This window comes from Notothenia rossii (assembly GCF_949606895.1).
Source record: "Notothenia rossii genome assembly, chromosome: 12".
In the NCBI taxonomy this organism is placed as follows: Eukaryota; Metazoa; Chordata; class Actinopteri; order Perciformes; family Nototheniidae; genus Notothenia; species Notothenia rossii.
Window position 1 is genome coordinate 6,193,081 of NC_136911.1, and position 26,393 is coordinate 6,219,473.

General features: G+C 41.8%; 2 protein-coding genes across 5 annotated transcripts in view; one reads left to right on the forward strand and one right to left on the reverse strand.

The window, feature by feature from the left end:
* Window positions 1-26,393, forward strand: part of mmp16a (matrix metallopeptidase 16a (membrane-inserted)) — a 109,392-nt gene that overhangs the window by 74,781 nt on the left and 8,218 nt on the right. For all 4 annotated transcript variants that reach the window (XM_079661403.1, XM_079661404.1, XM_079661402.1 and 1 more), the window contains 3 exons: window positions 13,422-13,583; window positions 16,788-17,005; window positions 24,802-24,940. In XM_079661403.1, the coding sequence (XP_079517529.1) occupies window positions 13,422-13,583; window positions 16,788-17,005; window positions 24,802-24,940 (519 nt within the window). The remainder of the gene's footprint in view (window positions 1-13,421; window positions 13,584-16,787; window positions 17,006-24,801; window positions 24,941-26,393) is intronic.
* Window positions 5,571-8,069, reverse strand: LOC307026205 (general transcription factor II-I repeat domain-containing protein 2-like). Its single transcript, XM_079661405.1, has 2 exons — window positions 6,567-8,069; window positions 5,571-6,487 (listed from the first exon to the last, which is right to left on the reverse strand). The coding sequence occupies exon 1, from the start codon at window positions 7,818-7,820 to the stop codon at window positions 6,579-6,581; it is 1,242 nt and encodes a 413-aa protein (XP_079517531.1). The 5' UTR covers window positions 7,821-8,069; the 3' UTR covers window positions 5,571-6,487; window positions 6,567-6,578.

Genomic DNA, 26,393 nt, shown 5'->3' on the forward strand with positions numbered 1-26,393 from the left:
TCTCCCTCCTCTACAGTTACAACGTGTGTGTCAGCCTTTGGCAGCGATTATACAATAGAGCTTGCATTCTAGGAAAGGATTTGTTTAAGCAATGTTTAAATGAACAAATGTTTCCAACAGTGGATTAGAGAAGCACTTTTGGCTTTGAGAATTTGATGGTTTTATTCCATCATTATCAAACTCTGGTCGCATCAGATCGGTCTTGTTAACAAAGTGGAACACATCTGAGGGCGACAGAAAAAGTCAATTGGCTTTGTAGCACCTGGCAGTTAGCAAATGTGATGTTGTACTTAAAGATACTCTACACAAGAAAGATCAACATTCTTGGTGATTTTAGGAAATTGAGCAACATCTCTGAGGATTTGTGGACTGTGTGATTTAGAGATAAACACCGTTGTGTAATCATAAAGCTTTTGGTACCTCAGATCAGTTCCAATATTTAAAAGAAATGTGATCTTTTTTAAACACAGTATCATTTGATCTTACACTGTTGGAATTCACACATATTTGTGTTACGGATTGTGTAATTTTAGCTGCAAGCATATTTTAGCCAAGTGTAAGACAACAGGGAAGGAGTGGGTGATAAGCCAATATCCCCATTGAGATTGTAACATGCCTGGGGGCAAAAGAAAGAGAATTGGTCCTGGAGCCCCTTTACTGTGGCTGCCCTACGTGTCTAGGCTTTAGAGAGTGATGGATGAATGGCTGTGAGGGATCAATAGATGGAGGGACAGATAGACGCATGGGAACATAAACTAAAGACACAACCGGTTTCGACGAAGGAGGGCAGGGGTTGGATTGGAAAATTATCAAACGAGGTTAAGAAGATGAAATATGATTAGATGAAACATCGTAGAAAATATTTCAACAAAGGTAGAATTTGGATGCAGAGCGCTGGAGGGCATAAAAAGAGGATTGAGAGTGGATTTAGTGTGAACACGGGATAAAGAAACTGGAGCCGGAGATAGAAATAGAGATGATTAGATTGTCTTTTCATCAGAGCTCAATGTGCCACGACCACTTATGAAGGGGTGCAAATTCATAGGAGGCGTTTTGATTTGACAGTTTTCCATTTGTGCCAGAAAAAAGCGAACAAGCATAAGCTCATCCACGCTTTATCACAAGGTCATCCTTGTGGGCCGAGGCTGCTGTGTTTTTCTTTGTGAAAAATCAAAGCGATGCGCGCTGGAACAGATAAGACAGATTTCATTGTGACTTTCAGTCACACTGGGGCTGATTGGATTTTACAAAAAAACAGCTTGGCAACAGAAAAAAAGGCATTTCATCACTGCCACTGCATACCACGGGTGAACACAAACACCCAGTCCCACCCAAGGGTGACTTATAAGGCTTGGTATGCCCTGAAGGACCTCCAGCCTCCAGTAATATCAGTGAATTCTATTTAACATAACACAGCATGCAGGCTAGACCTACACACAGGAAATGAGAGATTCCAGGGCTTTATTTTTTTCTTCACCCTTGTCCCCAAAAATCAGCCGAAGAGGTTAGAAAAACACATGAGGAAAATACACCAAGAATGTATGCATGTCTCCAGGTATCAGGATAAGATAACGTTGGCTGATTTGCTGGGGCGGTCGATCGCAGGGAGATGATTGGCTGAGGGAGGGGATGTCGCGATGGTCTCAGCATCGATCAGCTGATTGATTGATGGTCGCAGGAGAAAGCTTGGATCCCTGGCATCGATTGGCAGAACGGTTTATCATTGACGTCCAATCCGGTACACTCAAAGCGGACATCATTTTGGGTGTTTTGACCAGCATACAATGAAAGGACATCAATCTTCTGCTTCTTAGCAGTGGACCGTGCGATAAGAGAGGATCTCATCAGAGACTTTGGAGAGTGTAGTGTACAAGAGAGGGAAAAGGAGCAGATCTTGAGGAGCATATGGTGTCCTTGCAGGTTTATTTTTAGGTTGCTACTCCTGGGTGATGAAAAAGAAGCAGTTCCTGCGTTGTCTGCAGGCAGTAATGTATTTAACAGCCAGCCCTACCCCAGAGAGTCATTTCTCCCTGTGGTCCAGACATTGAAATTACTGTGTATTTTTCCAAATGTTGGAAAGAATGTCTCTTCACGTTTGTCGGAGAAGTTTGGGGAAGTTTTGTCTGGAGAGTGAGGTCCATCTATTTGCTGTCAGAAGACGATCATTAAGTCGATATATTTTATTCTTATCTTATTTGTCTTTCTTTCGTTTATATATTATCATCTGTATAAAGGATAATTTGCCTTCTTAATCTTGTTCCTGTCTGTAATTAGACTAGCTATTCCTAATTGTTGTTTTAACCTCACAAACCCATGGACTTGCAGTATGGACAAAGATAGAAACTGATATCTATCTTGGGTATTTGCCTCCCTGCTCTAGCTCAATAATAGAACAAAGTTCCTCGTTCTTTCAAGGTTATTCAGCTTCTCAGAAAACCTTCACGTTCTACAAAGCTCTTCAATCTCTCCGATGTCCTTCTGTTTCTATCTTTGTCCCTCTATCTCCTCCACTCAGCCGCTGCCTGGCTCTATCTCCTAAAGAAAATAAATAAGAATAAGATTCTTTTTTCTTACCGGAGGAGCAGATCTTTATCCTTTACTGGAAGCATGTGTCTGTGTGCGTGTCTAGCATTGAATCCAACGTGGCTCCAGAAATTATGGTTTTTATGGTTGGGTTGCGGTAAGTGAAAGAATTTGTGAAAGGAAGATGCCGGTAAAACAGCAAAGTAAGCCACACACATTTCAAGGGTGCTTGAAAGTACCTTGTAGGCAGTTTATCTGAAGGATGCGATATGACAGTTGACATCAAATGATATAACACTATGATATGATTCCAGTGTAATATAATGTATAGAATCAGGGATGTCCCGATCACCTTTTTTTGACAATTTGCCGATACCGATTTTTCCCGATCTGATCTTTATGCAATGCATTAAGAGAAAAAAAAGTAAAAAAGCATTCAAGTTGTCACTTAAGGTTATTATTTTTATTTAAATTGGATATTCTATCCAACATGGATATAGCTTCTTTCTTTCACAGCAGCATTGGATCAGTTCAGTTGTGCAGCATTGGATCAAAACAAAATAAAGCTTATCAGTACTCGTTAGCTTACTGCTACAATTAGACACTGCGCCCACTCTGTTGCCAGATTTGAGAGAAATAAGCAACCAGGTCTATGAAAACAAGCCCCAAAGAAGCAACACATACATAATTTGAAACCAAAACTAAGGCCTCAGGATGACTTTAAGACTTGAACATGGTCATTTTTGTTTTGCAACATTGAATACAACATTTAAAAAAAGTACTTATATAAAAAAAAAAAAAAAATACAGATCCCCGATTTTTTTGTCCCGATTCCGATCTTTTGAAAATCACATGATCGGCTCCGATCCCCGATCACCTGATCGGATCGGGAGATCTCTATATAGAATCCTCCATGATGCAGTCCAGGAACATGATGAATATACCACAATATATGTTTTACCATCTCAATATCATAAATCTGGGAGATGTGAAGAAAATATTTTTTAGTAACACGGTCAAATTAGCTTTGACTTAATGTAGTGACATCAACGTCTAAATCCAAACCTAGCTGATTTGAAGCCTCATACATAGCATATATCAATATCAATGTAACGTTAACACAATAGCACATGTGTGAGGGAGGCTGTGGCTCAGTGGATAGTGTGCTGGACTTCGAATCAGGGGATAGCAAGTTCGAGTCCCACTGCAGTCAGCATGTCGTTGTGTCCCTGAGACACTTCACCCCAAATTGCTCCTGTGGGGATTGTCCACAGTATTGAGTATGTAAGTCGCTTTGGATAAAAGCATCTAACAAATTACATGTAACGTAATGTGGGAACATGGCTGCTAGGTTTCTTGCATCTCACTATATGAATGTTTGAATTTGCTACACAGAGCTATAATATTTCCTTTATTGTGTGCGAAAATGTATTTTGTGGTTACACCCTGTTAGTTTAAATTCCAAATACGAATACCACCTTTCGGCGGGATAAGGGATTCGAATTGCTTTCACAAAATCTCAAAAAGCAATGAAGAGAAAGAAAGCAGAGATATCAGCATGCATTCCAGCCCACCATGCCTCCACTAGAAATAGACGGCCACCTACCGACAGCAGCTTCAACTTCCAGGTGGGCCGCAGTACTCTCTTCCGCCCCCACACATGGATACACACACACACGCACACTTACACTCTCAGAAGGGCACGAAAATCACACACCTAGGGATGCTTGCCCTCCCACTAGTCTGTCAGATGGTTTCATAACCTCGTACCCATAATCCTTAGCAAACAACAAGTGTGAAGAGCCCTACCTCGCTCTGAGGACACATTGTATTACTCTTTAAGAAATATCACAAATCCTCATTGATGTGGGGTCTGTTTTTGTATTTAAAGGATCATTTAGTAATAACAATGGTTACGGAAACACTCTGGAAATCCTAAAATAGGCTTGGGTTTCTAATACTGTAATAAAAGTCTCACCATGGTAACTATTTAAATCATGACAATGTGTTCGCTACAACTCATGAGTCAGCTTCTAATATACATCATAATGCTAGATTTGGCTTTTAGTGCATTTTACACCTTTTAGGACTAAAGATTTAAATAAAGGCTATTCTGATGTTTGTACTGGGTACTTTATTCAGCTAAAAAACTAATGATCTGCTAATACCCTCTCTTACATAATGTAATTCAATGGGGAAAGTATTTTTGGGTCAAATAACGTCTCCGGATGACACAGAAGTTGTAGTACCACCATAACAAATGTGCTTCAACTCCCTGCGAACTTAGTGGATTCCTTGGTTTAGTGTAAACCTTTTTTATTACTACACCAAAAGTTAGAAAAAAACAAAAAAGGTTTCTTTGTAAAAATGTAGAAAGGAGAATGACTGTTAGTTGAAGAAAAAGAGATGAATCGAAATTGTCAAATTTTAAGCTGCAGTGGAAGCACTGAAAGAAACTGACGCTTTGAAACGTCTTTGGCAAACACTCAAACAAAGTCTTCCTCCCCAAAGACAGAAAATAACTAAAAGCTCTGACGTTTCTAAAAGTTTAGGATTTATTGGTTTGTGGGTCATCGCTTGTTTGCGTCCATGGACACAGCTGCAGAAGTGTGCTTGCGAATACATTATTAATGATTAATGATCACAACTGAAGCGTCCACACGTCCCTGTCTCTTTCCCAGGTGCTGCACAGAGATAAACATGACAAGAATTAAGGATGTCCTTTCCTTGGCAGCATTTCTTTTTCCTCCTTGCTGCTTGTTTATTTACCTCGAGTCCACAGGAACGGACAATATTTGGATCCCTGGCAATGTTCCACACAGAATGTAGCAGTCTGTGTAAATAAATAATTACTCCAGTGTACATGTGTTGCTCCATTCAGCTGGGATTTTGTTCTCTGACAAGCTGGTGAGAATGAAGTGTAATGGATTCAACAGCACAAAGTGTTGCTCTACCAATGTCAACTGCCCCGAGAGAGACTGAGAAAGAGTGAGGGCAGCAAGTAAGGGATAGAAGAAGAGCTAGTGGTACAACAGACTATTCTCTAAAGCAGGGGTGGGCAATTATTTTTTCCATGGGGCCACATGAGAAACAAAAAATATTGTGGAGGGCCGGGCCAAAAGGCTGAACTCAATTCTGCATAATATTAATTGTATTTCTTTATAAAAAGCAGTAAATAGCATTGTTTTGACAAGCTGGTAAGAGTATATGTTATAGTTGAGCAATGAAAAAGTGAGGTTGCCTTACAAAAAATGTAATTTATTCAATCAAATTTCCCAAAACAATGGTAAACAAAATGTGAACGTTTTTCACCATTTCTGACTCATATTAGTGAACATTTTCAGTCGCATTCACTACAAAACACATTTTGAGTTTCATATACTGTTGGAAAGTTGTGTAAAGGTTCTTAGCATTCTTAAGACATCACAACATTGTCTTTGTGCTCCAAACATTCAGCAAGATACATCATATTGAACTGTCACTGAACATCACTGAACTGTGATTTTGAGAAAAGGCTTCCAAAGAAAGTGTCCCAGTTCACTGCTAGTTGGTTCCTTTACATGCCTACATTTGTAGTCTAACCACCTCATTTGGTGTTTTTAAGTTCTTTTTTCTTGTTCAGTGAGAGAAATCTAGTCTCTGCTGGGCTTTAACGAGTGCATCGAAGTCAGGTTGAATGTCTGAGGTGGAGATGCGAAGCACAGCTGACAGATGATCATCAGTGAGAGAGGATCTATACCTGGATTTCATAAACTTCATCTTTGAAAATGTTTGTTCACATATGTAGGTAGAGCCAAAGAGAACCAACATCTTCTGAGCATGTCTCCTCATGTTTGGAAAGTTCTCCTCCTCGAGAGAAGAGTAGAAATCCAGCAGAGATCCTGACTTAAAGCGCTCTGCCAGTACTGCATCAGACTGCAGGTCAATGAGTTCCAGCTGAACATCACTGGGTGCATTATCCATACTGCAGGTAAAGGGAGAGGAAATCATGAGCATTTCATCCTCGATTGTTCGGAGATCTTCAAATCGCCTTGAAAACTCACCATGCAATGCTCCTAACATGGATGGATTTCATGAACAAAAAGGCCCTTGCCTTGCAGTTTGGTGTTCAGTTCATTCATCAGTGCAGTCACATCAACAGCAAATGCAAAATCTGCCATCCAGTCCTCGTCTGAGAGCTCTGGGATGTCTTTGCCTTTCTTCTCACAAAACTCTTGAATCTCTGCTTTCAGGTCCCAAACTCTTTTTAGCACTTTGCCCAGGCTGAGCCATCTGACAGCTGTGTGGTAGCCGATGTCACTATGCTCAGTCTCATGCTCCTCCAAAAGTGCAACAAACTGTCTGTGATTCAATGCCCGTGCCCTGATGAAGTTTACTATTTTAGTAACAACATCAATAACATGGTGAATTTTTAGCACTGACTTGCACAACACAAGTTGGTGTATAATACAATGCAAAAATACCAATTTCTGATCTGCGTCGATTTCAGTCACTTTATCTTGCATACGTTTCAAAAGTCCAACATTTTTACCTGTAAGATTTGGACAACCGTCTGTTGTGACACCTGCCAGTCTGTCCCATTTCAGTCCCAGCGTGTCCATGCACGCATTTACCTCCGTGAACAGATCGCTCCCTGTCGTCGTCCCTTTCATCGGCCGCATTGCTGCCAGCTCCTCCGTAATCTTGAAGTCCGGCGTTATCCCACGGACAAATACGAGTAACTGCGCTGTGTCGCGGACATCACAGCTCTCGTCCAAAGCCAAGGAGAAAAAGTCAAAACTTGCCACTTCATGTTGCAGCTGAAGCTCCAGATTCCCCGCAATGTCCTCGATCCTTCTCGTCACGGTTCGCCTGGACAGCGGGACTTGCTCAAAGGCTTCTTTTTTTTCAGGGCATATTAGTGCTGCAGAGTCCACTAAGCACTCTTTGACAAACTCCCCCTCTGAGAATGGCTTACTGTGTTTAGCTATTTTGTGGGATATCACGAAGCTGGTCTTGGTTGCTGCATCCTTGGATGTGTGAAGCTTGGTAAAAAAGCCTTGCTGCTTTTGCAGTTTAGTTAGCAAAGCGTTCGATGTGCGCGCCCTTTCAGCATCAGTCAAGTTTTTGTATTTCTCCGCGTGTTTCGTCTCGTAATGCCGACTCAAATTGTAGTCCTTGAACACGGCGATCTGCTCCCCGCAAACTAAACACACGGCTTTACCTCCGACTTCAGTAAATAAATACTTAGCAGTCCAATTTTTGTTGAAAACCCTACATTCGGCCTCTACCTTTCTTTTTTTAGCATCAGCTGACATTTTTGAGCGCTAAAGTCGTCTTGTGACAATTATCCAATAACGCGCACGTCTTGATTTGGCGTATTGCGTCATTATGTACGTGAATAAAAAACAACTTCAAAATAAAAGCATTGCAGCTTTAGTCCATGCATGAGGTAAAATTAGAAAATATGTTTATTTTGTAATTTCCAATTAACCTTACACGGGCCGGTCAGAGTCAACCAAAGGGCCGTATGTGGCCCGGGGGCCGTACAGTGCCCAGGTCTGCTCTAAAGGATAGTGTTTCTGAGAGGATAGTGCAGGGTACTGACACTAACATTGCCAGTATTTATTTTTCAGACATCAAACATATTCTAAATTCAAATAATGTGACAGCTCTTGTGTGAACTTATGGTATCATTTCCAGCTTTATGAAAATGTTGCTCTGACATACTGTAGCATACCACATGTGAACACCATGGTATCACACTTGTGGTAATGGAAGTTCATTTGGTGAAATACAAAAGGTTGAGCTCTGCCTGCTTCTCTTTCGTCCTGTATGTTGGAAGCAGAGTGTGTGAAATTGAAGCAAGCAGAATGCAGCCATTGTTCTTTGGCTGCATTCTTCACAATGGTCACTCTGTCACGTCGGGCTCACAGCTCTGTTTTGACAGCCAGCAGAGCTCTGTGTGCCCCGGGCCTCTGAGCCAGGCACTGAACCACCGGGTGAGATGCTCTGGCAGCCTGTCAGCACAGTGAGCTCACTGCTGCCTCTCTGCACGTTTCCCTCTCACTTCACATAGCTCCAGCTCCCTCAGTGTGAAGGTTGTCCTGATTTCTGATGACGTACCGACTAAAAGAAACAATATTCAGTTTCAATATTGTCAACTGCTCTTCTGCTGGTGGATAACAGCTGATTTCCTTCCTTTTCCTTTTACTGCTCTCTACTGTTGAGCTCTCTGTCAGTCTCAGTGATCACCGTGAGGGCTTCACCATCGGAATAATAAAAAACTAATTCAAATACATTTGACTGATATAGCAAATATGACATGATATATCTTTAGGGGGATCTGTAACTTAAAAGCCTTTTTTTAATGTCTATATATAACACCTTCTCTGCAGCTCCACAAGACGTGTTTCAGATATTTTGTTATATATATACCTCACCAACCCAATTGGACCGTTCAATTGTATGAAGATGTTCTTAAAACAATCTCCACCTAAATAAATAGTGTTTAACACCATCCAATCATTTACAGTAAGCACAATTGGAACATTATTGTGGTTAAAAAATAAAAGGTTTGTTCCCACTGCCTCACTCCCAGAAAATATTTGTATTTAACCACCTTTCGCATTTCCTTCCCCCTGCAAAACAAGTTTCTCCCAGACCAGTTCTGAAAGTGCAGTGTCAGCCACCTAGGGATCTGTGGGCGCTGAACAATGGGAAACATTTGAGGTCCTCCGGGACAAACACAGTGCTTGCTTGGACTTGGACGGCATAACAACAGCAATGAGACGCAGTACACAGCAGTAACAATCGCTGCTGTGTTTTCTAAAGAAAGGGTGGAGGAGGTACAAATGGCCGGTCTCTGCTGGGCGTCTGTACAATTACATTTTGTTATAGCTTTGTTTGCGGCCGATCGCTTGTTGTTCATATGGTTTTAACATTGCAGGGGTTGTTCTGTTCTCCGAAAAAGCTTTCCTGCCTGGAGAGAAATAATGGGTCTCTCGATGAACTCAAACAAGAGTGATAATAAACACTGAGCAAAAGGGATTGAAGAATAGAAAAACCAACAAGTGGACAGCTTACTGCTCCCCAGCTCGTATCTGACGTCAGATGTCATGTATTGAGTGAACCGTGGGCTCTTAGTTAAACAGTAAGGCAGCAGAAAGGGATACAAGCCTCTGGAGTCCTGCGCTGACAACTTGAGTTATTATTGCAATTGAACAGTGGTGTCCAGGGCCCCGTGTCTGATTTGTGGGCCGGTGTGTGTTTGTCCATGCGTGTTTATGTCTGAAACCCGCTTTTTCCATGTCACATCAGCCAGCAGATGGGATGTAGCAGCGGCAGCATGTGCAGGGAGTAAATTATGTTGAAAGGAGCAGGTAGAAGTTTCTGGTTTCTAATCACAACCGCTGTTTACTTTATTGCAACCCTGAGGGGAGAGACGGAGAGAAGAGGCACTTCTGAACATAAATCTCCGGTGACTCTCCTCCTCCATTTCTTCCACTTTATCGTCCCTCAGTAGTTTTGCTCGGGAGTTTTTTTTAAGCACTATCTAATTAAAGCAACCTTGACCTACCCATGGGGAGTCTGCTGCCACCGCGGGCTGCCACTAAGATCATTGCACACGCAAACATTTAAATGTTTGTGTTTTGTTGCATCAAATGTGGCTTTTATGATTTCAATAGTAGCTTGGGCTGCCTTGTTTTCATGCTAAACTCTTGCCCAAACCAACGGATGGCACAGATGAATCACTGCGTGGTAAAAAATGTCTCTTCTTTTCCCCCGACAAACTAAAAAGTTGTTGCCCTCAGGGTTTATCACACAAGCCCTGCACAGCTTTATGTATTTCATCTCTCAGCATTGTTTTTCTTCAAATGTATCCCGCTGTGGAAGCCCTCGCTATATTTTTGCTTTATTTTTGCTCTGGCCGAGAAACAGCCACGGACATGAGGATGATGATACAAACTCCAAGGTCAAAGGTTACAGTTGTATAATTCATTATCTCCATCTTTTGTGATTGCAGGGACGTTGGGACATCTCACAAGATAAGAAATAGTTCCCAACTTATCGCTTTCCTCGTCTTAGTGTTGCCCTTCTCTTTATCACCCTGTGTTTTTCTTTCCCACTTTTCTTAAGCAGTTATCGCTCCAAACGCCCTTTCTCCTCTTTTTACCTGAGCGTTTGATCTGTTTATGTATCGACTAGTCTCTTCCTCCCTTCCCTAACTTTTCCCTTCATCTTTCTTCCTTTCTCCCCTTGTTACCTCTTTGTTTCTCCCATCCTTTGCCTCATACCCTCTCTACCTTCCTCTGTGTATATACTGTCCAGCTGATAGTTAGCTAGGCAGTACAACCATCCTCAGCTTTGTTTGTGGCCCCGGGGCCAACAGGACATCCCTATCCACCACAGAGACTTATATAAGCAGCCGAAAACAAAGTGACAGCGCTGGCCTCAAATGGCCCCAGGTGGCAGAAAGGCTGACTCAATTTGAGGGATAGAACAAGATGGAGATGTAAAAAGACAGACAGTCTTTCCTTTTACTCGCACAGCATCTTTAGTTATAGGACCTGCATTGGTACAGCTCTCATTTACCAATACTGCATTTGCTTTGAAATGACGCACTTCTAGAATGACGTATTATTATTATTATTAACAATATCCTTTTTAGCCTGTTTTTCCTACTAAATAATTGGCTTCTACTGTAAGTTTTTAACAATACTATAACGATTGATATATCCAATGGGTTTTTTGTAGATGGGTGTTATGATTTAAACTCTTATTGATTATTTTTCATGCATTATATTTTATGGCAATTCCATTCAGTCCCAATGTAATTGCAGGATATAATACATTGGTACAATCTTTCAAATACACTGACTAACTGTGCATTGGCTTGCTGTGATGACATGTACAGTAATTATTGTTGTGATTTGTATAGTGTATTTCAGTCTGTGGAGGCCCATTTAGCATGCTGTCCTGTCTCTTATGAGTTACATACATAGATCACTAGGAGCTGTCCTGTATCTTATGAGTTACATACATAGATCACTAGGAGCTGTCCTGTATCTTATGAGTTACATACATAGATCACTAGGAGCTGTCCTGTATCTTATGAGTTACATACATAGATCACTAGAAGCTGTCCTGTATCTTATGAGTTATATACATAGATCACTAGGAGCTGTCCTAACTAGGCCTAAGAGTTGCTTCTTGCAGCTTTGGCAAGAACCACTCATCCAGACAACTTGTCACTCAACACTGCGCTCCCTTGGGTCCCCAGCAGTACACCAACCGAGGGTCAATTCAATAGGATGCACTATAGCTGAACTAAGATAAACATACATGCAAACAAAGTCTCCTTCCCTTTTTTGTTAGATGCATTGAAGCTACATTTAAAAGCCTCCATTCACTCCCTATGCATTTCATATTCAAAGGGTCATTCAAAAATGATTCCCCATTGCCTCAGTGCACACAGCAAACACACGCATTTCCTTCAAGAAGTGCTTTAGTAGTTGAATGGGTTTACACCAAAAATACATCGACCTTAAGGAAACCTACCAGTGCCACAGACCATTCTGTAGAAAAGTTGCACAAGCTTGAGCTTTTTCAGCAAAACCTTGGATAGCAATGTCTGAACTTTAACACTTGTGGAGGCCTTAATATCACCTACATGTAGACTCGCGGACAATTCTACAGTCAAATATCATCAACCAGGTTCCAATCAGGCCATCTCTTTTAAGAAGTCTGATGCGTAAATTCAAGCATTGTACTGAACCTGCTAGCAAGTGTTCTGAATCACTGTCTGTATCTGATGATGCGTTATTCATGTGGCAGATTTGCAGCAGATAAGTGCCTCATTTTCGTAGGAAATGCAATGAATAAGTGATGCTATTTTTCATGCCTGTCGAGTCTCTCAGCGTGATAACAAAAAGAGAGGGAAAGGGAAAAGCTGAGGAAAGATGGCAGCGGGGACAACATCGTTAAAGACAACCTGGATCAAAGAATATTAGATCTTGATCAGTCCATTTCCAAATTTCTATCAAAAAAGCAGCTCTGTGTCTCCCAAAGTGTGTTGACTTAAAGAAGTGATTCAAATACCCAAAGGTCATAGTTTGCTCTAACATTGCATTCATGAATGGTTAGAAAGACATCCACATGAAGTACTGTATTTTAAAACATTAGATGTCTCCTTTGAATCACATAAATAGCTTCCCACAGACAGCCTATAAATTATACATAAGACATACTGTACTGTAGCAACCCTTATTGTACAATCACGAGTTTCCCAACAATGATGAGTTTCCTTATGGGTTAGATTTGACATATTGGCGCAACATCAGAGAGGAGGATTGTTTTTGTTGTTGTTTTGGTTGCCTGTGACGTAAGTCCAATAAGTTAAATGGGACACAGAGGGGCGGCTTTAAATCCCAAACATCCAAACCTAATACAGTTGGGATTGGGTTGGGGCTTTGCTGTTGGCCACAGTGGGCTTCTGAGTCAAAAGGTCAACCCAGTGTAGTCATCGGCTTACCACCGCCCGGAGACTAATTACACAGCGTGGGGGGGATGTGTGTGTATGCAATATTAATGTGTTCATATATAGGGGCTGTGTAATGTGTCCCATCAGGTGCTGCAGCCTGCTACGTAATCCACTCATGAGGTACATACATAATGGATTATCTATGCTCATACACATGTGTTTGGCTACGTATTTTTTCATCGACATGGGCTAATTTTGTTGGCTAACCATCAACTGAAACGTTTCCCGCTAAAGTCTGTTTGGCTTTATTTTGAGGGAAACACACTCCCAGCGCCAACTATAAAAGGAGTAGCTTATGTGAGATATAAATTGCTACAAAGACATTTTAAATGTGAGCATAGCGTTGACGGACTGCTCTCTTTCTTTCTGTTTCTAGGTAACGATTTGTTCCTGGTGGCGGTCCACGAGCTCGGCCACGCGCTGGGCCTCGAGCACTCCAACGACCCCACGGCCATCATGGCTCCTTTCTACCAGTACATGGACACCGACAACTTCAAACTGCCCATGGACGACCTGCTGGGCATCCAGAAGATTTATGGTAAGGCTTCCTGGCTTCATTTAGATGTAGAAGGGTACGCTACAAAATAGTAGGACATTTAAATGATGTGTGTAAAAGAATGAGAAATAAAGGGATCTGATCCACATTCCTGGGGTGAGTCTCGAGTGGCAGCTTACGAAATCAGCTGGAGCTGTCTAATCGATCACAGGAGGCGAGCGTTTCATCATCAAAGCACCTACACATGTCTCATTGACACACATTTGGAGTTGTCAAAAGCTGAATGCGGTGCTTTGTCTGCTCATAAAGCTGATGTAGCTCAGGGGCGGGTGTATCAGAAGTGTGAAATTCAATTTGACAGTCACATATTTGTGTAATCATCAGCGTAGTCTTCATTTCTACTCTCTCAGAGTTGAATTAGTGGCTCAAAGGGAAGGATTTTGCTATGACTTTAATTTAAACATGTTTTTTTACATTTCATTTGTTGTGGAGGAACCAATCATTTTGAGATTCATGAATTCTTATTTACATGTTCACCTGAGTTTTACGTCAAAGTTCAGAAACAAATTGGTTGGAAGTGACAGTATTATCCCGTACAGCTGCCATGAATGTAAACCAGTCACACTCCGCTGAGATCACTCTGGTCTGTCACATGAATGGCTGCACATACTCACACACATACACAAACAAACACACACACACACACACAAACACACACAAAAGAACCTGCCATCTGCTTACATGGTCAGGGCTCCCTCAGGGAGTGACAGACCTGGGCAAGTGATCAAATCTGTCTTCATCTCTCTCGCATTTAAGTCCTTTCCGCTGTTGCCCCTCCCGCCCCCCCTCAGTCGCAGCAAGAGTTGAAGGGCAGGACGAGTGATGGGCATCTCCACTATCTGTCTCCTTTTTTATTTCCAGCAGCAGTTGGCCTCCTTTTCTTCCTCATGGCAATGATGTAAAGGCTTAAATGGGACATTGGTATGATCTGTACATTTGGATGAATTGGTTGTTTGAATAAAGATATTTATTTTAAGAGAATGACGGGTGTAGGAGCCGGGGCAACGGATACGGAGACTTTTCATGTAGGACTTTGTGTTGCAGGTAGTGGAAGCCAGGAGGTATCACAGTGAATTGTGGGAATAAAAAGGTCAGAAAGGCAAAGGATGTGGAGGTTCGATTCTCAAGTACACTTTTGGACATCTATCTGTAGTGTGTGTCTGAGTCCTACAGTTATAGTAGAATCAGAAATACATGATGGATGCATTGATCCTTCAAATTATCTTACTAAAACCCATAAGTATTTCTATCTAAACTAAAGTATGTTGTTTTAGTCAAGTATACATAAAAATCAACATATATTCCTAACATAATATTTACTACAAATTATGCAGGGGCGATACATGTATCGAACTGCATCATGGGAAATGTAGGATACCATAATAGGGATTCAAACGTAGGCTTTCTCTGATGTATTGTGTTTTTATTATGCAACTGTTGTGTGCTCCTTGATGTTATGATATTCGAACGCTGTGTAACCATGTGTTGACACTCAGAAGCTCTTCAGACCTCCAGTCTAGACTAATGACTACATTTCATCAAGGCAAAGGAGTTTGGAGGGTTTCACCACAGCCAATCACCACGCCAGCTGAGCTCCGACATGTAGGGCAACTCCCAATGGTTGGGAAAAAAATGTTTTGTGGCTCAAATTAGCTCAAAGATCCTAAATCTGCCTGATACCATGTTCCATTTTCCTTGCCATGGTTTTTCCTATAACACTGCGCTGTGTGTACACATTTGTATGTTTGTCTACATGTCCATCTGACTGCGAGTCTTCCCGATGCTTACACAACAGCAGAGCGCTTAGACTCCGCTAATCTGGGGTGTATTTCAGGGGATTTAATTCAGTCCGTGAATGGGATCTCTCGTGTAGACTCGCTGATCAGTTGTGCGAACTGGCTGGTGTCTAACAGAGCAGAGTCCTCTCGTCATCCCTCAATCACACGGGTGTGTTCACCAGTTCGATGGTGATTTCTTTGTTTGATGGTTCACTTTAGTTTTACTCCTTTAGTTCAAGAATTGCTCGTTCAGTTCCTTTTAATCCTCTTATAATTGTACTTTTTAATGATTTGTTCACTCATTTATAACTCCTGAATATGTACTGTAGCTTTCAAGTTCATTATTAATACGAGCCAACATTGATACTGTGCATGATGGGGGGCGGGGAGGGGGGGGGGGTTGCACATTTCCATGTTTCATGTTGCACTCATCTATTCCTGCATCTGCTGGCCCCAATCAACACATGGCAACTCATATCCTGGTTTTCACAGTTACACTGTTATTCATGTGTTGTCATGTGCTCAAATATTCAGACTAACAACCCACTCGCTTGGCCTCCCTCTACCTCTCTCCTCGCCCTCCTTTTTCCCTCTCTATGTTTCCCACTCTCTCTCATGTAAATCCTGAATGTGGAATGACGCCGAGGCTCGTCTTGGCCTCCATTTGGGAGCAGATTTTATTTTTATCACCACAGTAGCCTTTATACATTGATGTCCCATATGCGCTTTGTTTCTGTTTTATTCATCTTAACATATCATATTACGCTTTGGAGAGATGAATCCCTGAACTTGGCACTGTTATATCCTACCCGCTGTTTTGTTTTTGTGCATGACCTCTTCTTGTTTTTCCATCTTCTCCTTTATCTCATGTGTTTTTGTCTCCAAACTCACTTCTAACTTCCTCTATCGCCATCATTGTCAGTTGAATTACATGTGAAACAAATAGTTTTGCATGCTCAGGTGGCTGCTTGGCTATAAATGGTAAAGCTACTGTATAACGAAAATGGACCACAATAACCTTTCATGCATGTTTACATCGTTAACTATCTATCTATCTATCTATCTATCTATCTATCTATCTATCTATCTATCTATCTATCTATCTATCTATCTATCTATCTATCTATCTATCTATCTATCTATCTATCTATCTATCTATCTATCTATCTATCTATTAAGTCTTGTATAATCTAGTTTTCCCGTTCACTTCATCATACCCTGATCAGATCCTGAATTAGTCTCCAATTTCTAACTGTCTTAAATTGGTTGATTTTGGTTTTCCAATATGTTGTTCTTAGGGTATGTAAAGGATTGGTCTAAATGCATCTTCCCACCCTCGTGAAATTCAAACTTGAATATGTGTTTTTTTTTATCAAACAATTGAGATATTTGTCTTGGCTTCCTACAGGGCCTCCTGATAAACTTCCCCAGCCCACCATGCCTTTGCCGACAGCACCCCCTCCTCGCTCCCATCCTCCATCAGACCCCCGCAAGCCAGACAGGCAGACGCGACCTCCGAGGCTGCCCCCAGGAGACAGGCCATCCCACCCCAATGCCAAACCCAACATCTGCGATGGGGGCTTCAACACCCTGGGCATACTGAGGAGAGAGATGTTCGTCTTCAAGGTAAGAGAAGAGCCTGTGAAAAAACCTGAGGCATTTTCACTTTGTGTTTGTTCTGAAGAGCCATTTTGAACCCCTGGAGCTGTTTCACCACAAACTTGGATCTCTTACTGTAGCTCTCCAAAAGCACAGCAATCAGTCTCTACAGGACAAACCAACTTGTGACACCATGGTTGAAGGATAGAATCATGTGATGTTTACAAACCAACACCGTAAGCCTTTCTTTTTATAAACTAGCTAGCTAGTAAATGCAACAGAAAATAACTCATCCATTGATTCAGACACATTGAAATGGCCTGCAGGTTTGAAGCCCCCCGTGGAGTGAGAGCTGGTTAGAGAGCTGGCCGGAGAGCTGCGAGGATTACCTAATATACAGAGCTTTTCTGATAAGCTGCTTCATGTTTTGTATGTGCATGGTGTGCATAATGTGGAAAAGGCTTGGTTGAGTTTTCTACACGTGAGTAGATTTGTTAGAGGAGAGACGTTTGAAACTGTGGTTATGCATGTGGAAGTTTGGTGGACTCTCCTCAGTTATCTGAAAACTATTGCCATTTCAGTGCATAATTAAAGCAGCTATGAGCTATGACCAGATTCCTTTGTGCCACTTGAGCAGGAATCAGAACTTCATTTGTATTTGACCAAGAATATAATGCAATGCACAGTGTAGCACAGTTACCTCCTAACATATTCAGTTTTCATTCCTGTGCGAAAGGCAAATGTGCACATGTCCCTTAATGCATATTTATCCGTGGTCTAAGCTTGTGAGAAAGTGGATACATGCGGTGAGGAATGGAGAAAAACCTTGAGGCAACACAGAGATGTGCTGTGTTCTCCACCGAAAGGAGAGAGAGAGTGCTTCTCATTCTTTATGTGAGAGTGACTGTATTTTCTCTGGATATATATAGATAGATTTCAACGGTTAAATAAGGGGCCTGTGGAGCCTGGGGAAACCCCCTTTCTACCCCGTCTCCGAGTGTGTTCTTTAAATATAAAAATAATAAACCCAGCTCGGACACAGAGCTCCGACTTGTGAAGGAATTTAACCAAAATTCTACCAAATATTTACACTGTCGCTGATATATGTATTTGAATGGAAATAAACTGTGCTTGTGACAATAGTCCAAACACAGCCCCTGTGTCTCTCACATGTTGCCTGCAGTGGATGCTCTCACCATTGGATAAAGGGCCTGATCTGACCGAGTGGTGAGGATCATGGGATTTGTGCATAGCTCAAAGGTGCTTAGAAACATGAAGGACGTTCATCACTCAGCCAACATTTTCATCATTTTAGGAAGTGAATGATACAGTTTGGCTCTAAATACAACACTCTTGTGTCTCTGGGTATGAAATAGAATTTGGGTGCATTCGCGGAACAACAAATTGAGTTGTCAATAATTTAAAGAATAATTTCTGTAGTATTACTATTATTATAAACATGCCAGTCCTTTAACTTGAAATGACCATAACTGATGCGACATGGCTTTGAAGTTGTTCTACCTGTGATCTCTTGTTTTATTGACCAAAATCAAATAATAATCAAAGGCTTTCTTTCACATTAAGAAAACTGTCTCTTCTCTTTATTATCCAATCTCCAACTCTAAATACTTTCCTGATGTTAAGCTCCTTGGAAACGTGCATCAGAGAGGCATCTCTTTTGTTCTCGTTTGCATCCAGCAAGCAGCTTTTTAATGTGCTAATGCAACAGACTAATAGATACAATCACTATTGTTTCATTGGTACTGTACCTGTACTCTTGCCTTAAGGTTTTCGGGAACCTTCTCCTTGATATTCTTATGTAAACTGTATCAAAGATAAGATCTAAAACCCACAGTCCTGAGTCTCGTGTGCCGAATGAGCATGTGATCCACAGGGGCCACCCACGTCAATTAAACTTTCTGCTTGTTACAGCCAGCTTTCCAATTAATACTTGTAATTAAATGTATATAATTAACTTAAATTATGGGGAAATGAGATGTACTGTATGTATCTTGAAAGATGTGTTGAAATGGAACTTTTTAAGCAACCCACGTGCAAAAGACACGTCTTTTAATCCAAATGAAATGCTGGGTTTTTGAATTATGTATGATATGAAACAAAAATACAAATTTTAAAATGGTGAAGTGTGCGATACCACTGATGAGTAAAGGGCTTTGATGTATGTGTCTCCTTCCTGGCCTTTGGAAGTAGCACCAGCTCACACATCTTCAAAGGTGTAGATTAGTGAAGGGGCTGCCAGACAGAGGGTGATGATTTGTGACAGAACACATGTAAATGAAGTTTTAAATCCACCATCATTAGGACCACCATTAACATTATGACTCATAAATGATTTGCTGGCCATAATCAGCGGCTTAGCCAGTGAATCAAATGTGTTTAGGGAAGTGAAATCAATAAGGGATCACTGGTTTGGAAGCGTGCTTCACAGGAGGAGCAGTTGGTCCTAATATGTCTTGATTCTCAGTGATAGTTTGGCCAATTTTTTCCAAGAACTCCGAGGTATCATGTTAATGCCTTGCTTCCTCCTGGCAGATGAAGCTGCCCGACTGTAAAACAGTTGATCTGCAATCCTAATTGGAGAAGGTTGTGTTACTCCAGAGCTTGATATATTCCCTTAAGAGCGTGCCAAGGTCTACGTATTAGACTAAAGACTGATTCAAATGATGGCTGACAGAATAGGAATTATGTAAAGCTCTGGCTTACTTCTAGTTTTATTTCAAGCAGCGTCTCGTGTTGCTGGCATTTAAGGTGCTTTTTTCCGTCTTTCTTTCGATTATACGATTGATTATCTTCTTAGTTACTTCACGCTGTAGGTCCGTGTCCTAAACAGCAGGACTATACTCACCATCCCTACTTGATTGTTTTGGACGAGCAGAGTCAAGTCGATGCCAAGTCATTATAGCAGAGTTCTCAGCAGTCCCACTGGCCCTGAAGTCCACAGGTGGTCCGGGAATGTAAAGTAGGTAGGGGTTTAGAGGGAAGACTTAACAAGACTTTATCTTGTGAAATACACTGAGAGCACTGAGGTCTCCCAAGGAAAGGTTGCATAGAGGCTTTTTGAATGTATTGCTTTGACTGAGAGTGATTTCTCATGAGGTTTTGATTAATCTTAGTTACAAAAAAGAACCAAAAGTAAAGGTCCAAATTCCCCATGTTTGAGAACAAGAGTGGAGCCTGTTGATTTCCAGAAGGGGACATAAGGTAAAGGAAAGACAGGCAAATGGTCAGTTGGATCTTTACCTCATTAATGCCACATCTCTACCTCTGACAAAAGTATATTCAAGACTACAGATTTGTACTCTTTCTGTACTAGGATTCAACATTCGTCTACTTCTGTATTCTAGGTTTTAACAAACTATGCTAGACTATCCAATCCGTGCTGATTTTACGCATCTCACTTAAGAAACCCAAAGCAATTGTATAAATGTATTCCTAATACAACCGGTATTAATACATGTAATTATCAGGTGATACAACTAATAATGGAGAAAATCACACATTAAGTATTGCACTTCTGTCACATTGGCGGACACACAGGAAGAGGCAGAGATATCCTAACCTTTAGACCTAAGTATGGGTCAAGCTTGGGAAATGTTTGATCCTACACTTCCCATAATACAACCCTAAAACATATTTTTAATAGAACCACTTCCTTCTTTCTCAAACGTCACTCCTCAAAGCCCAAGATGGTATGAGTCTAATGACATCATGCAGGGTTATTATTCAACTTGGGGAAACTGCTTCAAAAGACATTATTTAGCTGTTACGTCTAAACTGAACTGTAAAATCGGTTTAGTGCCCCTTTTACTTCAGTGATAATGTTTCCGTTACAGATGGAGGTAAAAGGTTAATTGTTTTTGTTCTGCCTTTCAAGCATAATGGTTGTAACTCAGACTACTTGGATTATATGAGAGAAAGGAACATCACAAGTGCTTTCACAGCTGGAGGAACTATTTCAGGTGACCAGTGGGTTTAATAGGTTTTGTTCCCCACAAAGCTGAGAGGCTCCTGATTTATTCCAGGCACGTTAATCTACAAAGGCAGGTTAGAGTCATGCTTGTTAAGGTGGTAGTTTACGATCGATCATCTTCCTCTCCGGTGGGGTGACAGAGGGTCGCTTGAGGTTCAAGGCGTGTAGATCCAGTGTCACCAGTAAATGCCTCTGTGAAATTACACAGCTACCACTTTTATGGCTGGAGGCACTTCAGCTTCAACTCTCTGTGAACCCTCAAACTGTATGAGACAGAGAATAACTCTTTCATGTATATGCTTTTCTCAGTCCCATTTTCACTGCTGTACTCAAATTGTACTAGACTGTGACCTCACTTATACTGTCAGACAGCGAACCAGACAGGAAGACACCAAGAGGACGTTCATTTCCCATCAGGCTTGGAGTGGAGTAAAATATGTACATACAACCTTCGACCAGCCGACGTTTAGAAGTCTGGATTTGAGCTTGTGGCTCGTTGCCATCTTGTCAGTTTGTTAAGCAAGAAAAATCCAAACCAGGCTTTCAAGCCAGACATTCCTTAAGAACATACTCCTTTCATAGTCTAGTATTTTCTTAATGGAACCATTATTCTGGAAATCAATACAAGGTGTTCCAGAGAGTTTACATCCATATACCTAACAGCCATTTGAAGCTAGTGAAATACCCACTGTTCAGTGCAACCTTTACATTAAAGCGTAGATGAAACACAAATTCTGGAAAGCATTGTTTTAGTAATGGTTTCAACCTCTGCTCTCATTTAATATGATGCATGTTGGTTTTAGCAGACCTACAATCAAAGCCCCCTGCACTGCCTACAGTCAGGTATAAAAGACACATCCCCATCAGTCCAGCTCCACCCCCTTACCAGCCACTGGGAGACCTTGCTTCCTTGATGTGGACAGATTTAGAGCAGGGGATTCTTGGACCCCAGAGGTTGCCTTGCGATTCTGGATTGGCCACTTGGTCGCTAATGTTGGAGACAAGCTTTGATGCCGACATCCATTAATGAGAACACTGTGTCCAACGGGGCACTGAGCTGTCCCCTCTCATCAGTGTCTCTCCTCTTTGTATAACTAGGAGGAAATAATATGGTTTAAACTTCTTAAGCTGCCATATAAGGATCAAAACGGCGGGTTATAAAGCTGAACAATTGCTTTTAGTAGGGATGCTCCGATCGATCGGCCGATATTCACTCTCTGCCGATCGATCGGTGCTCTCTATAAAGGCCGATCAGGAGAGCCGATCACAAGACGTAAAATACTTTTCTCTGTGCGCGGCAAAACAAGCTCGCCAAAATGGCTTCACCAGTCTGGCAGTATTTGAAGGTGTCCGAAATTGACAATAAGATAGCTGTGACGGACCGGTGAGCGGAGCAAAACACACACTAAGAGTTAGACCTAACACACTTAGCTATTTTATCTACCTCTGGAACTAGCTAAACTAGTTATACATATATGTATTATTCACTGTCGGGTCACTCATTACTGGGTCAGTGAGCTGCATGAGATACTGAGAGGCTGTCAGGAGAGGGAGAGAGGAAAAGAGAGTGCTTCCACTCATTTCTCCCTTGTCATTTTCCAAAGTTAATGTAAACTTGAATAATGAACTTCATTTGAATGTAATAATGATGTTGGTTGTTGTTTGTGGAAGCTCCAGTGAATGAGCATTAACTGAGTTTTAAACATCACTTAAATGGAAAATCCCCATAGGCCCCGCCCACTCCATCGGATCGGTATCGGCCGGCGATCGGCCCCAAAATTGGCGATCGGAGCATCCCTAGCTTATAGCTTAAGCTTGAAGAGAGTCTATATAGTAGCTTCGAGTTGAGAAAACACAACAACAACAACAACAACAACAACAACAACTCCTCTGCAGTCCTTTTCCTCAGTAAAAGGTGATTGTGTAAAGCAATACTGATGGATGATGTGTCCTCAGGCTTCAACCTCAATCCTCCACACCTCTGAATTATTTACACCTGCAGTCTGCTCTCAGTCAACCATGTGTGTGTGTGTCACATTAGCCGAGTGAGGGGTGAGCGACACGGTCATCGTAACACCGCCGCCTGTCATATTCTCGCCTCTTCACTCACACGAACACACACATGGCGGCGGCAGATGCTCACCGGGGACCGACCTGAATGGCGCCTGGTTCGAGGTTCTAAAATAAAATGAGAAAAAGCGAGGATTTTTGAGAAAGAAATGAACAGTATAGCAGAAGTCAGGTCAATCCTTGCGTCTGATTGGCTCTTCCTCTCTGAACATTATTGCGATTAATAATGTGAAAAATTGGCAGTGGCTCTTTAAGTATACTTTTAATGAGTATCTGAAAAAGTTATTCTTCTCTTTTGGCAAAAACATCTCTTTAATTTCTAAAATGTTATCTCAATGTGTTTCTCTTTCTCTCTTTTGTGGTCATTATGGACTCTTTGTAGGGATTTGGAGTTTCTTTCAGTCATTTGATTGACTTTTTCAACAAGTAATCCATGACCTAAATGTCATAAACCTACATTTGTAATTATTCTAGACAGTTGTGTTATTGCAAAGCTGAAGTCGCCTAAAGGTGGAGCCCGGGCTGGTCGGGCATTCAGGTGGAAGAAGGAACATTCTTGCTTTATAAATTCAAAATGAATTCTAATGGATCCAATTTCGCAGTTGTATCTGTTTCCAATTACTGGCCGGCCCATGTACAGTGGAAATGAACAATTGAAATCCATGGAGGCAGTAGGTATAAAGACGGAAAGGAAGAGGAGGAATTGGAATGAGGGACAAGGGGAAATGAAAAGAAAGAGGAGGAAGAGTCCAGGGAGAGAGGAGAGTCCCGGAGAAACAATTGGATTAGACACAGAGAGAGAAAGAAGGAGAGAACTGAGGTTTGATAAATGGCCTGTTTACTCAGCTTTCACTGTGAGTGAGGCGGGTAGGGATGATGTGTTGTCTCCCCTCTCTCTGTCTCTGCGTCCCTCGCTAGGAAGTCAGGCTTTCTGGCCATCCAAGACCCAATTGGCCGTTTATTGCCAAAGGGTGGGACGTCTCTCTGCTTTCTAATGGCTTTCACAGCTGGGCCTCCCCTCGCCTCCCTTCAGTCATCAAGTTTCATCCAACATCAAAAAGACACACCTTCCACTTGGCTGCGCTCACGTCTCCCCTTCCCCACACTCCCTCTGAAGGAAATCAGAGACCCTTGGCTTCTCATAAAGCTCCTGGCGATCACTCTGCCCCCGTTCCTTGATGGATTTCCCAGTACGTTCTGCGTGCGTAGCGGCAGCCTCGTGGGCTTTCCTCGGCAACCTGAGAAAGTAAACGCGGATCTTAAAGCCATCAGAGATATCACAGCAGCAGCTTGAAGTGATCGTCGCCAGCAGCCGTGAAAGTGAGGAGCTGGCCTCAACTCACCTCCATCAGATGTTCTAATTCACAGAATGTCGCGTCCCTAAAGAAACAGTCTGTTAGGATGGAAACCGTCTCATCTGCTCCCCTCTCAGAAACTCAAGATTCGCACTTGTCATGACATCGACTTCTCTCAAATATTTTACTAAAAGATACTTTCAGGTAATTGGAATATTCCAGAGCACTTGCCTACTTTAAAGTGAAATCACAGTTTCATTCTGTTAATCAGATCTTCATCCCCTTAAGTGTATCGCTCGCAGAGGTCAATTCTACATTTCAATTCAGGTTTTGGGGTACCAAATTATGGAATGCTACAACATGATACCAAGTGCAGAATGTATTAAACGTTTACTTGGTTCAGGGCCGTTTGTTGTTGAGTTTGATCGTGCTTGTTTCTCCTAACAGCGTCCTTTCGTCTCTTTCAGGATCACTGGTTTTGGCGGGTGAGGGATAACTCGGTGATGCCGGGGTACCCCATGCTCATCAGTGTTTTCTGGAGGGGCCTGCCGGCTAAAATAGACGCCGTTTACGAGAACAGCGAGGGAAGGTTCGTCTTCTTCAAAGGTAACCATCATCGCTGTTGTCATAGTGCTTCTGTGTAAAGCTCTTTGATCTTTGATTTCATTCATTTCAGCCCAAAAACACATTTTGTACAAGTATGCACATGTCTTTGATATTCAGGCGTGTCCGTACAAAGGAACACACTTTTCAAAAAATCTTTAATCGCTGCTGTATGTTCACTCAAAGAAGTGCCTTGATCTTATCCGTGTGAGAGTTCAACATAAATCTGTAGAAGATGAATGCAACGTTTTGCCCACTTAATCCACCATAATCTGCTGCTAGATATATGTTTTAGGTTAAATCTCCAACTGTAGCTAAACATGATTAAAATACGTGGAAATCACTGTCAGGGTCAAAGAGCTTCAGTACTCACTGTCTGATATAGTCTACGGTTCATTTTTAACCTCTGAAGAGATTTGTTAACATATTCAAATCTACACTAACTATGTTTAAATCCAAAAGCCATCACTATTTCCAAACAGAGAAAGAAACAGAAGGCGAGTGTGTTAATGAAAGGAAAGGTTAGCAACGAAGGTCAGCTGAGATAAAACGACAAATCTCCTCTCTGACATGTTTCTATTTTCAACAACAACCATTTCCTGGAAGCCCTGCTGGTCTCGCGTGCGCCGCAATCTCTCCACGTTGGAATCCGGAGCTTTATCCTCCCAACAACCTGCTCTCCTCCCCTTTGGTGGGTAGCAACAGGATTGCGCACAGGTTTAGAAAACCTCTACTAACAGAATGCTATTTTTCATTTGAACACGCACAGCTGATTTCCCAGAAGGCCTTATTCTGTCTGTCTGTCCCCATTTGGAACAAAACATTAGTAAGAAAGTCGGTCAGGATACTAATGCAGGTCTTCGTCTAATAGCGCCTCGTCTGATGAATTCTCCTGAAGTGAAACGCACAGATGGAGGCTTCAGAGTGTACTTTCAGAGTCATGGCTGAGACACTGATTAGCTTAGCGATGTTCAGCCATCACAGAGCAGGTCAGTGAGCAGACACCACTGGCTTTTATTAGAAATAGATTCAGCATGTGTTCTTCACTCCTACAGTCCGGACTTCTGCCCATTTTGTTTCCAGATCTTAAAGTACGAAGGTGTAGTCGACTTTTAAAAACAATAGAATCAAGATATTCCATTACCCTACATTGCAAATTAAGAGGTTGCATTTCGAACTACAATCAAGGTAATCAAACAACATTTTTCTATCAAGGTTTCTTAACAGCACCCTACACATGCAGTAAGATCTATATGTCTTAATGTATTTCCCCTCGGGAGGCAGGATCCAATCAGAGCCTGATTGCTGCCTTTTGGTGTCGAAGAACACAAGTTTCATTTACCTCCTGCAGAGATGTCTGAGAGCATGATCTTTAGGATTAGAGCTAGACGATTCATCAGCAGGGCCCAAACGTCTGCAGACATATGCTTATTGCACATTTATAAGTATTCTATAT

Coding starts and splice junctions, on each gene's coding strand:
- LOC307026205 (XM_079661405.1), bottom strand. CDS start 7,820: ATGTCAGCTGATGCTAAAAAAAGAAAGGTAGAGGCCGAATGTAGGGTT.